The 12,839-nt window shown below is 50.7% G+C and overlaps 2 protein-coding genes across 2 annotated transcripts in view; both read right to left on the bottom strand.

Moving 5' to 3' along the window:
- Positions 1–238: 238 nt before the first annotated feature.
- Positions 239–6,307, bottom strand: LOC119097566 (RAB6A-GEF complex partner protein 2). The gene is made up of 5 exons (XM_037220599.1): positions 6,037–6,307; positions 4,187–4,447; positions 3,724–3,960; positions 2,497–2,700; positions 239–1,139 (listed from the first exon to the last, which is right to left on the bottom strand). Exons 1-5 carry the CDS (start codon positions 6,193–6,195, stop codon positions 837–839), a joined length of 1,164 nt encoding a protein of 387 aa, XP_037076494.1. The 5' UTR covers positions 6,196–6,307; the 3' UTR covers positions 239–836.
- Positions 6,308–12,161: 5,854 nt separating this feature from the next.
- Positions 12,162–12,839, bottom strand: part of LOC119096481 (integrator complex subunit 6-like) — an 18,481-nt gene continuing 17,803 nt past the window's right edge. The window contains 1 exon segment of the mRNA XM_037219397.1: positions 12,162–12,180. Within this exon segment, the coding sequence (XP_037075292.1) occupies positions 12,162–12,180 (19 nt within the window).

The raw sequence follows: 12,839 nt of genomic DNA, 5'->3' as shown, positions 1-12,839 counted from the left end.
TTCCTTAAATAGCCCTCGCTCCGCGGCGCGACGCGCAATATGTGAGAAATGGAGGCGAAGCGACAGAGTGGACACGTTTGCGTTCACCAAACCCCAGCAACCTTGCGCCTAACGTAGTGAAAGGGTGCGTGCTTCATGCAAACGCAGACATGGCGTCACGTCGTGGAGGAGGGAAGGCCTGCATGTGATGTAAAGGCGATGGAGTTGCTAGCAGTAAAAATCTGCTCAGCAATTCGAACATGTGCATAAATATTTATTGCCAACGATTTGAGAAGCTGTACGTCGACGAGGTATGACAGCCCAAAACATTCTCTAAAACAAAACACCGGCGCCACAGGCGCGCGCCGCTTTCTGACACGGTGGTTGCCAACCAGTGCACAGGTGAGCAACCATACCTACGATGGACAGTTGGACATGCTTACCGAACACGACCGTGGGCCCGAGACGTGGCCCGGCCGTTCCAGTCGACTCGCCGGTCTGACCTGACCCGAGCATGCAGCGCCGACAACAGCAGCGAGAGGTACGACAGCCGGCCCTCGGTAATGTATCACGCAGTCACGACGGCCAGGCACCCGGCTGCGTTGGGACGGGACCGGACGTGGAACGGAGGGCCGATACCCGGAGTGGGAGACAGCACAGGTCCATCACACGTCGCACCCCGCCACATCTGCCGCAACCACCTCGTCCTGCATCGGCCGTCCGCTCCTCAGCGGGTAGGGTGGAGTCCCAGCCGCGCCGCCGTCTGGCGCGTGGGGCCGGGCTGTGTCGGTCTGTCGGTCGCGGCTGTCTCCTGACGCGGTCCCGAAGGGCGGCCGAACCCCGGCCGGCGGCGCACGCTAAACCTTGACCGTGTGCACCACGTCCATATGCAGGCCCTGCGCCACGTGGCCGGGGCTGGTGGAGCACAGCTGCACGGGCAGGTCCCACACCATGGTCTCGATCGGCAGCGCGCCCGGCGCCTCCCACGTGGCGTGGTGGGCCGGGTCGGCGGCTGCGGCCATGGGCGTCGCGCCGCCCGTCGTCGTGACGAACTCGAAGTGTAGCCGCCAGTCGAGCGCCACCAGCTCGGAGCGGAACGTGGGCGTCACGTGCAGCGGCACGGGCAGCATCACGTGCGTCTCCTCCAGGTTCAGGCACACCTGGCCAGGCGGGACAGGCAAGTCAGCGGCGCCCATCTTACGCGGCGTCGGCGTCGGCGTCGGACGCGTCGCGAATTACAGCGGTTGGCCTGATCGCCAAATCGTCAGTTGTTTGATAGAGCCGGTCCAGTGGATTTCTCCAGATCATGATATGTGTATGTAAACGCAGGCAGCACCCGTGAAGGCAGTGCTGACACTGGACCCTGTCCGCCTGTGCAGAGAATGCTAACATGGGCCCCTGTTCCACCCACCGAACACCTCTGCCCCGACTGTAAAGGCACTACCGACGGACTTTTCCGCGGAATCACCGAAGCATGCTCGCCGTAACCTTTTCGATTTGGATAAAATTTGGCGCAATATCCCGTACTACATCGATGTTATTTTTAACCTACCAGGCCACATTTATCACAAGATATAAGCCAATGAACTTTCTTTCGCGCTGTTTTTGAAGTCATCAATGCACAAGGATGCGTTCGGGTATTAATTTTCATATAGCTTGCGTGATTTCGCATTTTTGAAAACATTACCACTGTGCTTGTTGGGTGACCGGCTTTCCCATAACACCCATATTGGTATGCTTCACGTCACGCACCGAAGGCACGTACAGGCCCATGTCACGACCTTACTGTTGACCCCGTTTGGACACGACATGGAATCGGAGCAACAAAGCAAGCTGTGATTGCTCAGGCAATGTGCTGGGCATTCTTCAGTGAAAAATACTTATGTTCAGAACCAAACCATTTAAAAGGTCACGCAAGTGCGGGTAGGTAACGAGGTCACGGGCATGTCTCGTGAATGCAGCAGGTCATTTGTTTTCTAACAGCACGCAGCTTTGGTCATATCTGAGCATGCGTTGCAGATATATAAATTATGTTTTGGTCCAATTTTCCACGTGACCCTGAAATTCCTGAGACCTCCCTTCCGTGACCCATGTGACCTACAACACTTAAAATCCGAGGGATATACTTTGTGATACAGATACAAGCATGTGCCGGATTTCATCAAAGTCGAAGGCATGATGATGAACGGTTCGAGGCCAACTTTGGTGAGGTGTCTTGAAATAGCTCATGGGCCTCCGCCCTCTACGCATGTATTGCTGAGAAAGGCCTCTGCCCCGCCTATGTGGGTGACGCTGATCCTATCACCTGCAGGATTCCCCGCAGATTGTTATTTATACCAAAGGATGCTATCCACTGGAAAGTACATTTTTATACGCAGACCTACAATGCGCATGCCATTTGCACTAGCAACCCAGAGGCTGCTGGACGCGTCCGCCGGTGGGATCGTCGGGCTTACGAGTGAGAGCTGCGCCGAGCTGCCGGCGCGCCGCCCCGCTGACCCGAGAGCAGCGCCTCACCTCGTGGCACTTGTTGTAGGCGCGCGTCACGGGCTTCTGGTGGGCGCGCTGCTGGTGGCGCTCGTGCACGGTCTCCACGCTCTCGAGCGTGACCGAGTACTGCACGCACCGCACGTCCGCCTGGCTGAAGTCAAGCGTGGCCGCCACCTCCTCGCCCAGCTTGAAGACCGTCTTGAACAGGCAGAAGCGCACCACGCGGCCGTGCTGCCGGCGGAGCGAGCGGCGTCAGAGGGAGCCGGCCCACGCGGCGAACGGGCCAGTCGGATCAGGGGAGCCAGCCGCCGGCGCTCGTCTGCTGACGGTGCGGCCACACAGCCCTGCGGCACCGGATCCATTCTGCCGCCCAGAAAACGTTGCATTGCCTGTGGCTCGGCTGGTGCATCCCCGACCCTGTCCATAAACACGAAATCATCCCACTTCCGGGAAGCGCGCTTAGCGGCTGGCATATTCCTCCCAGTTCCTCAGATCTCCATGTCCGTGTTACCTCTCTATAGTCCTACAATCCCAGTCATGAATGGCATTTCCCTACCTGGCCAGATCCAAAGAATTGATGGGTATGGGTGGAGTGTATCTATGATATACGAGAACCACATTGCCATTCCTGTGCGTCCTGTGGATGCATGCCCTGATCTGATCTGGCCGGCGAGAGCTGTTGACGGTGTGGTCAGGTTCCAATCCATTTGAGAACAGCCTGGTTCCAATCCGTCCTGGAATGGCCCTTTACCATTGCTTCCTTACCCCCACCCCTAGCAGGTCTTGACCAATATTTCCTCATTATGACATTGGTACTTTAACGCCACCCGGAATTAGCTTTCAGCCAAGCACAATTGCCCAACACGGTTCTGGCCCCACGGGGCTAATAGAAGTAATCGAATCATTCCCTACACAGCCTTTGCAAAACTATTGTACCTCAACGACCATCACTAAGATGGGCAGATACATTAGGCATACAGGTAGGCACATACATAACGCTTCCTTTGAGCTCCGTATCAGGACACCGCTACGACCTTGATACGTCCACGTCAGCTCATTCCAAACCTGCTGGGCAACCCGACTGTTGACCCCAGCTGTGTCGCAAAGTCGGGTGATGTGATGATTTGCCACGTTGCAACTCATCCACTTACCCTTCCCCTAACGGTAACGGTAACAGTAACGGGCGATGCCGGCCCGTGCGGGCGATGCCGGCCCACGCCCGCGCCCCCGCGCCGGCCGCCGTCGCGCCGTCACCTGGTTAGTGATGTTGTAGTAGTTGGGCGCGCGGCGCGCCGTGCGGTGCTGCAGCAGCTGCAGCGTCACCTCGTGCGCCGACTCGCCGCCGTCGCCCACCGGCAGGAACGGGTTCGACGGGCAGATGTCGTCCGTGTCGCTGTGGTGGGGGGCGGCGCGCGCGTCCAGCGGCAGCACGCGCACCGGCACACGCAGCAGCCGGATCGAGCTGTTCACCCGCTGAGCACCCACCGTCACCTGCCGGGGGCCGGCCGCCACGAGGCAGCGCGCTCAGTACTCATCACTGAGTGAACGCTCGCGTCTCTATGAGAGATTCGAACTGAAACGGTCCCGTCGCTCGCGGGGCTATTCGACATGAAAACATTTAAGGACTGAAAACAGTCCGACTTTTTTTAGTCGTGCAGACTAAAAGCCGTCCAATGGCCGTTGAAAAAGAGGCGTTGCCGGCCACCACAGGACTGACCTTGTACACATAGCGGACGGCCTGTCCCAGGTAGGAGGGTATGGCGTCGGTGGGCAGGACCTGCCGGTAGTCCAGCCGGCGCGACTGGCCGGGCCGCAGGCGCAGGTCGCACACCAGGATGGTGGGCTTGGTGGCCAGCACGATGCGGCCGCGTTCGCCGCGGTCCGGCAGGTAGGCCGTGCTGGAGACGGCCGCCAGCTCGGGGTCGGCCGCCGCCCGCTGACGCACCTTGCCCTCGTTCACCTGGCAGAAGCACTGCACCTGGCCGGAGGTATGCAACCAGTGTCAGAGGCAGGCCAGCGTCACCAGCCACTGTCGAAGTGGGCCAATGCCTGAGACACTGCAGTACCATCAGTGGAGACTTGCCCCTTCCTGTATGGGGCTTTGTTCCTATTATCACAATGTTCGTGTTAGCCCAGACACTTTTGCATAATTCAGACCGTTTCCCCCAGAAATACTAAAAATGATAAAACTGTTGACATTTTGGGCAAAACTGGTCCTTATTTTTTCCTCTCCATGGAATATTTCAGGTTCAAATCATGGTGCATGTACACATGCACAAAACAACAATGGGGTGAACACAAGGAATGAATGAAGGATGCCCAATTTTCCATCTAACTATATCTCAGGGGAAGGTGTAAAACCAGACCTCTAATATTAATGCATTCTCTGGAAGAACAAAACAGTAGCTTTTTAACAAAAGGTTTCAGCTGCTAAAGCCAGATTGGTGAGAAAATGAGGCCTTTATTTTTAAGATCTTCATATGATGATCTGTGAGGCTGACAATCTAGGCAAGACAACCTGATGTGAACAGAACAGGCTGAAGGTAGAAGGTAGAAGTGACTAGTTCTGCTGGAAATGTTTTTGTGTTGCATTAAAAAAATGGCATTAGCTTTCCCTTGTACAGCAATGAATAGAAGTTGTTGCCCATGTACATGGATAATTGCCATGTATTAGCACTGATAAGTGGAAGTTCTGTAGATTATATCATTACCATAATCCCCTATTATATTCTTTGTTGCATATAACCTGGGATTGGGATGATAATGTCTCTGGGATAAAATAAAAATGATAAGTTACTAAGTGGTCTGCATAAAATCAGTCTTATCTTCAGGCTGTCCCATCCCAGTTTATATTTTAGACTGTTTGTTGACACCATACTTCAAGTGTTGTTCAGATATTTTTAAACATCCATCACAAATATGGCTTACGACCATTTCTTCTGCAAATTCTCCCAATGCCCTGTTAGTGCATAGAATGCTGATACATGTTGGTTCCTGCTTGTTTCTGCTTGCTATGTTTTCTTTGTTCAGGACAAAGCTTTTGTTAGCTTTTCAGTATTCCATTATCTCTTAATATTTTTTGGGAATTTTACTCTTAATCCCTCCCATACTTGCAATTTTTAAAATGCTCCCCTGAAGTTACAGCCAAGCAGGGCTTGCAAAGATGAGGCAAACTGTACATCAATATACATCTATACATCAATGACAAATAGACAGCACAGGGGGTATCTTTTAAACTGGACACCATGAAGGTTGCACAAAATTTGTTAATTGTTTCATGCCATCTCAGCTCTAGCAAAATGTGTGGGCAATGACATTCCCCTAAGATGGAAGATAGCTGCAGGGAAAGAGCTGTGAGCACTTATTTCTTCCCATTCATGGTGTCCATGCTAGACTTACATGAAGTTGAGGCTTACAGACCCTAGCTCCTCTCCAATTCAAATGCACCTGGTTACACACAAAGAATGATATTGGTCAGAGTTGAACATCATAAATACTGACAGTTTACACATTGTACACCTCACTGCTTGTTGATAACCAAAAACTAACACTCTCACATGATCTCACCTGAGCACTAACCCATGCCAAGTTCTCACAAACATCACAGTTGGAAGTTGCAGGCGCGTGCCTGTCTAGCTCAGGACAGAGCAAGGTGATGGTGCAGCGGAGTGTCTGACCGGCCAGAAACACGGGGCCGTCAAGAAGATCACATGATATTTCGATCATGATCGCTCACAGCACCGCAGTAAAACTACAATTTGTTATAATCCTAAAAATACTGCCATAATCTCCCAAAACGGCCACGGACTCCCCCCGATACGTGCCAACACCAACCGAGGCCACGAAACCTCTCCACCATATGTAAACACATAGTAACTCCCAGAAAGTCTGGCGCATAGATGCGCCAGATAAGCTGCAGCCAAGGCCTTTAAAACCGTGATAACGCAACGGCACGTGATTCAATGTTGTGATGAAGACGCACGCGCCGTGCGATGACGTCATTGATGCTAACGGCCAGACACATTTGTTTCGGGGTGAAGTGGTCTTGACCAGCCAGTTTGGTTGCCGCACACGACCATTAACAAGCGCTTGGTTGGGGGTTAAACTGACCCCCGGAGGTTTTCCAGAATAGTTCGCGAATAGTTGTAGAAAAGTTTTGCATAACTGTAGACGATTGAATAGCGGATCGTTTGACACAAAAATTTAGATGTACCTCGTAAGGTCGCTGACCTATGGCAGTTCAAAGTCAGGTCATAGTTGCAGCGAAGGTAACTTCTAGGGAATCATCCAATCTGATACAATAACGGAGTATTTGACGAAGCCATACATCTCTGAGATGTTTTCTTAGGCACCACAAATATTGAATGAACAAATTACGTTGACCTAAGATCAGGTATAAAGGCAGACCAAGGTCAAAAACAACTTGATTGATTACTCTAGGGCTTGATGTATGGGATAATTTGTGGTGTTCATTTCGAATTTATTGACAGCAGGAACCACATTATGCATCTTCCATTGACTTCTTAGTAGTCAGAATAGGTCGTTGACCTAAGATGACCCGGTCCAACATATTTTCTAGGAACCTACTGCCTAGCGTAATCTTTGTCGCTTACTCAAATGCAAAACTCAGAGCATTCTTGTACGGTTTTGGTCACCATAACCTTCAAAAGGTCAAACAAGGTAACTGACCTTAAATGGGCCTGTGAACTTTTGCTTAGAAACAGTTGTCTAGGTTCTGGGGGCACTTTGGAGACTAACCTGAAATTTGACCTTGTTTGACCTTATATGACAGAAAGATCATAACCTATGAAGTTTAAACTTTGCCCTGAGTGAGTTTACGTACAGGTCAAGACACCCTGTAAGTTTAGTGTCTCTAGCTTTCTTAGTTCCCGAGATCTCACGGGGGTCAAATTGACCCCCACCCGAGCGAAGAGTATCTAGCCGGCCACCCGGGTGCGTGTTGATGACCAAACACACGACCATTAATGTAAAACTTTATGTGATAGAAATGTTCAATGTTCCAAGCATCAAAACGATGTCGCTATAGCTGAAATCACGCCTTGACGGTGATAAGCTACCGTCGACCGGCCTACTCGTAGAGTGACGACCATAATGTGACGACCCGAAAGATATTCATAATATACCAGAATGTTGCAACTGTGTGCATTCTAATTCGATACCCCTAGCGCAGGGCTATGGGCTGCTACTACGACGCACTCGTCAGATTTGCGTTTCAGTTAATTAGGTTGACCACACTACAGCGTCCCACTCACTGCTGGCGGGCCGGCTGGCCCGTCTTTTTGCACAAATATGGCGTCCACTTTGGAACACTTTTACTTGTACGCGGAAGGTGCAACCTTGTGATGACTATGCCATTGCGGGAGCACTGTCTTCCGGCAATGATAATTCACCATCGGCCGACATGATCTTGTTTCTCCAAATCACCCCCTGACAGTGCAGTGTTGACTGCATCCGGCTTGCACGTGGGGTGGTGGCCATAATACGATGGTCCGGTCGAAACCCTCATAATCAAACTCCAGGACTGCGACTGAATGAATTCAATAGCGGTGGTGTAGGGGTTTCAGCTGACAGTAAAACACTTGTCATATTTTTTGTCTGACTGCGTTCGGTCGACCACCGAATAGCTATCACTTGATACTGGCGGGCCATATCAGTCACGCATGGGGAAACATGACCTTTTCAAATCACCCCTTGACAACGTAGAGCTAACAGCGGTCGGCATGTGCGTACAATGATGTCCATAATACGGAGGCCCGAGAAAAAATAGTTACAACCAAACGCAAAGATTGTGGCTGTTCGTTGTCCATAGCACTCATGTAGAGCTGTCAGCTGTCAAAACAATACAGCCGTCAGATATTATTTTTTATTGTATTTGGTTGACCGCGCGACAGAACGCTCTTCTATGCTGACGGGCCGGCTGGAGCGGTGACTTGCACAGAGACGGTGTCGAATTGTAACTACTTTTACATGTGCGCGGAAGGTGCAACCTGGTACCAACGATGCTATTGTTGGACACCATTCGCCGGCAATGTCGATTTCGCACCGGAAGATAGGACCCGCTTTTTCTCAGATCACTCCCTGACAGTGACCTGCTAACGGCGGCTGGCTTGCTTGCCCGTACAGTGATCGCATAATACACGACCTCCCAAAAACTTTTGTAATCAAACCGGAGGCCGCTACTTCTCCATTCGGTCTCACTGGTGAAGGGTTATCAGCTGAGCACAGAACGTACACGCCATATTTTTGTTTCGATTTTATTCGTTCGATCCCCCGACAGTGTACCACTCAATGCTGCGGGGCCCGGTGGGGCGGTGGTTGCTGCGGACACGGAGCTCAGCTCGAAATAATTCCATGAATGTGTGGAAGGTGAAACTTTGTGTTAACGATGTTATTGTGAAGGCATTATCGGCCGGCAACGTAAATCTCACATCGGCAAACAGGACCTGTTTTATTGATATTACCGCTTGGCAGCGATCGTGTAACGGCGGTTGGGCTGCACGTACAGTGATGGTCATAATACGGCGACCTGGCAAAAATACTTGCAATTAATCGCGAAGACGCTGCGATGCTCGTTCAATCGCATTGTGACAAGGCTATCAGCTGTCATTTTAACATACTGTTAAGGTTTGTAAAATGCAATGTTATTCGGTCGAGTACCCGCAAGCCTATCACCGAATGGTAGTAAATCGGCTTGAGCGGTGATTTGGGCAGGTGCGGTATCCAATGTGAAATACTTAACCCTGCGCGCGAAAGGCAAAGCCTTGTGTTAATCATGTTATTGTAAGAGCATTATCGGCCGGCAATGTAAATCTACCGTTAGCCGAAATAACTTTTGTTGTCAAATCATAACTTGAAAGCACAGAGCTAATTGGGACTGCCCTGCTTGAAGAGTGACGGTCATGATGCAGCGGCAGGGTATTTAAAAAACAGCGCATGGAGCAGACACGCACGCTCTCCGAAACGGCTCTTTTGATAGCCTTGAAACCTTCACCAATCGATTCCGTGCAATGAGGTGAGTCATGAGGAGACGACATCGAGACCTGACCTGAGGCCGAGCACATCGAAAACGCAAAGGGGAGATTTAACATGCAAATGCAGACAACTCAGATCTCAGAGCCCACTGCACCGATCGCTGTGAAGCATTCACCATTGGATGCGCTTTACCTGATTCCCTACTGCAGTTGAAAATTTGGTGAGCCTTGGTCAGCTCAAAAGTCATCAAATTTCACAAATTCCAAACTATGGCTTGTAGACAACACAGCTCAGAACCTACCACACCGATAGCTGCTAAACCTTACCATCCAGCACGCCATTTACCCTTATTCTCTGTTGAAACTGCAAACATGCTGCCATTCACAATGATGCCTTTCCCTTTCATGTTTTTTTTTCTTGAAAGAAAACGTGCATCTTGGTTAGGCTGGCCTTATGAGGCTGACTTTCTCCTTTAGCTGACTTTAGCGGAGATGTACTGAAAATCACGCGCTGAATTGTGCATGGTGCCGCCATGATTAACAGAAACTTGGCCGCAAAACACGTGATGGTACGTGGCTGATCAATGTGTGTGGTGTGCGGGTACCGTTTTATCGTAATTATGTGCACGCCCCCTCAGCAGTCTTTTGTAGGCTGCTGGCTCCAAGTCGTTCAGAAATCTGCCAAATCGAACTGAGTCTGGGCCTGAACGGACCGGTTTGGTCAGTCTTTCGCTGTGACAGATCAATAGCCTCAGAATCCGTCTTGGGGGAAAGCTTTCTGCACTCACTGTATAGCTTGTCACGGAGGTATAAGTCCCAAAGGCGAGCAAGGGCAAAACTCAAGGAAAAGACGCCACTGCCTTAGTCAACGGGAACCTTGAGCTTCGTCGTGCGTGTTGTGCGCGGCCACGTCAATGTTTGATTGGACGATCACGACTGTCCTAAATGTGCCGAATTAAACATGCCTCGGGCAGTGTACTTTGTGTCTTTGCTCACAAAAACAGAATATGACGCTCTTGCGTTAGCGCACACAATATGGAGAAATTATGTTGCTGTAATGTACACGACCGCAAAAATTAGAATAAAAATGCCTGCACTTTGGTGCTACACAAACAATAGTATATGGCGGCGTGGCATACATTGCAGCTGCTAGGCATGTCCCATCGAGTGGTGAAGGTTTGGAAGTGATCGGAGCGATTGTTCCGAAATGAGTTGCCTGCTGGTAAAAATATTAGAACTTATGAAATTTGACGGCTTTTAACTTGAACCAGGGTCACCAAGTTTTCAAATTTAGAGAAAATCAGGTATGGCGCATCCTGTGGTGAAGGTTTCACAGCGATCGGTGCAGTAGGCTCTGATATTTGAGTTGTCTGTATTTGCATGTACAATTTTCCTTTTGAATTTTTTAGGTCTTTGACCTCAGGTCAGGTCTCGACACTGCCTCCCATCACTCACCTCACTGCACGGAATAGATTGGTGAAGGTTTCAAGACGATTGAGTGAGCCGTTTCGGATAACATGCGTGTCTGCTTCATATGCCGGTTTTTTAGACCCTGCCTGATGCAGCGGCGAAGGAAAATGCTTGAATCAGACTAGAAGATTCGGACTGTGCGCATCACATACCACTGGTAAAGGGCTTTCAGCTGCCAGTAATACACGTTCGTAACATTTTTGTTTCATTGTTGTTTGCGTGAACCCTGGAGCGCATCACTCAACACTGGTGGGCCCCAGGTACAGCGATTTGCTCAGATACGAAGTACAACGTCAAACAGTTTTACTTTTGCGCCGAAGGCGCAGCGTTTTGGAACGCTGTCCGCCGATAATGTCAATCTACTATCGGCCAAAATAACCTTTCTTGTTCAAACCACAACTTGACGGCGCAGAGCTAATTGCGGCCGCTCTGCATGTAGAGTGATGTCATCATGTCGTGTACCTTAATGTCACGATGTTAACGGTCATAATGCAGCAGCCAGGGAAAGGGCACAGAATCCAACCCCAGAATTCCAACTCTATGCATTCCATAGCACTGGCATGGGGATATCAGTTGCCAATACAAGCCACACGTCAGATTTTGTTTCGATTTTATCTGTTCGATTCCCCGACGGCGCATCACTGAATGCTTGCGGGCCTACTGAAGCGGCGGAGCGGGGATTTGCGCAGATACGGCGTCTAATTTGAAATACTTCGGCATGTGCACGGAAGTTGCAGTCTTACACTAACAATGTTACTGAGGGAGCACCACCGGCCCGCAAGGTAAATATCGCACCGGCAGCCATGGCCTTTTTCTTTCATACCACCTGCTGGCAGCACGGACCAACTGCGGCCGGCTTACGTGACGCGGGCAGAGAGATGGCCTTAACACGTCAACCGGGGACAGATGTTCATAGTCAAACCCGAAGATTCGGTTTTTGAGCATTCAACAGCATTTGCATACGACTATCACGTGCTATTACAACGCGCTTGTCGCCTTTTGTTTAGATTTTATTCGGCCGATGCCCCGACAGCGTATCGCTCAATGCTGGCGGGCCGGCTGGAGCGGCGAATTGCGCAGATACGACGTCCAATTTTCACTGGTTTTACGTGAGCGCGGAAGGTGCGACCTTGCGGTAGCGATGTTGTTGTGGAAGCACTATCCGCCGGCAACGCAAATCTCGCGTAGGAAAGCATGTCCTGTTTTGTTGAGATTACCCGTTGGCAGCGATTAGCTAACGGCAGCCAGCCTGCGCGTACAGTGATGGTCATAATACGGCGACCCGGCAAACAAACTTATAACCAAACCGGGAGGCTGCTTCTTTTCTATTCGACAGCACTGCTGCATGGTTTAAAGCTGCGAGTGCAGCACGCTTATCACATTTTTCGTCCCGATTTAATTTGATTGCCCCCCCCCCCCCCTCACCCGGCAGCCTGTCACTTGTTGCTAGCGGGGTTGCTGGAGCAGTTATTGGAGAAGATATGGCGTTCATTTTCGATTACCTTTACTTTTTCGCGCAAGGTGCAAGGTTGCGCAAAGCATGCTACTGAACAAACACTATTAGCCGGCAATGTGAACCTACCATCGGCCGAAATGACCATTTTCTGCAAATCGCGACTCGACAGCGCGGAGCTCCGTCCGGGTGGGGGGTCAATTAGACACTCCCGAAGGTTGTTCTAGAGTGACTTCCGAATGACACAACCGCTCCAGACTTGGTATAGCTGTAGGCACTTGAACAGCAAATCACTTGGTTCACAAATTAAATTTACCTTGTAAGGCCTCTGACCTATGGCCAGTCAAAGTCGGACCGTGGCTGTCAGCGCACGCAGTTTCTAGGGAATTGTTCAATCTGATGCGACAATGGAGTGTCAGACGAAGCCACACATCTCTGAGATAGTTTCTTAGACA

This window comes from Pollicipes pollicipes, unplaced genomic scaffold, assembly GCF_011947565.3.
Source record: "Pollicipes pollicipes isolate AB1234 unplaced genomic scaffold, Ppol_2.1 Scaffold_4295;HRSCAF=5057_pilon_pilon_pilon, whole genome shotgun sequence".
Lineage (NCBI taxonomy): Eukaryota > Metazoa > Arthropoda > Thecostraca > Pollicipedomorpha > Pollicipedidae > Pollicipes > Pollicipes pollicipes.
Note: the sequence above shows the minus strand (reverse complement) of the source record. Positions and strands in the feature narration are given on the sequence as shown.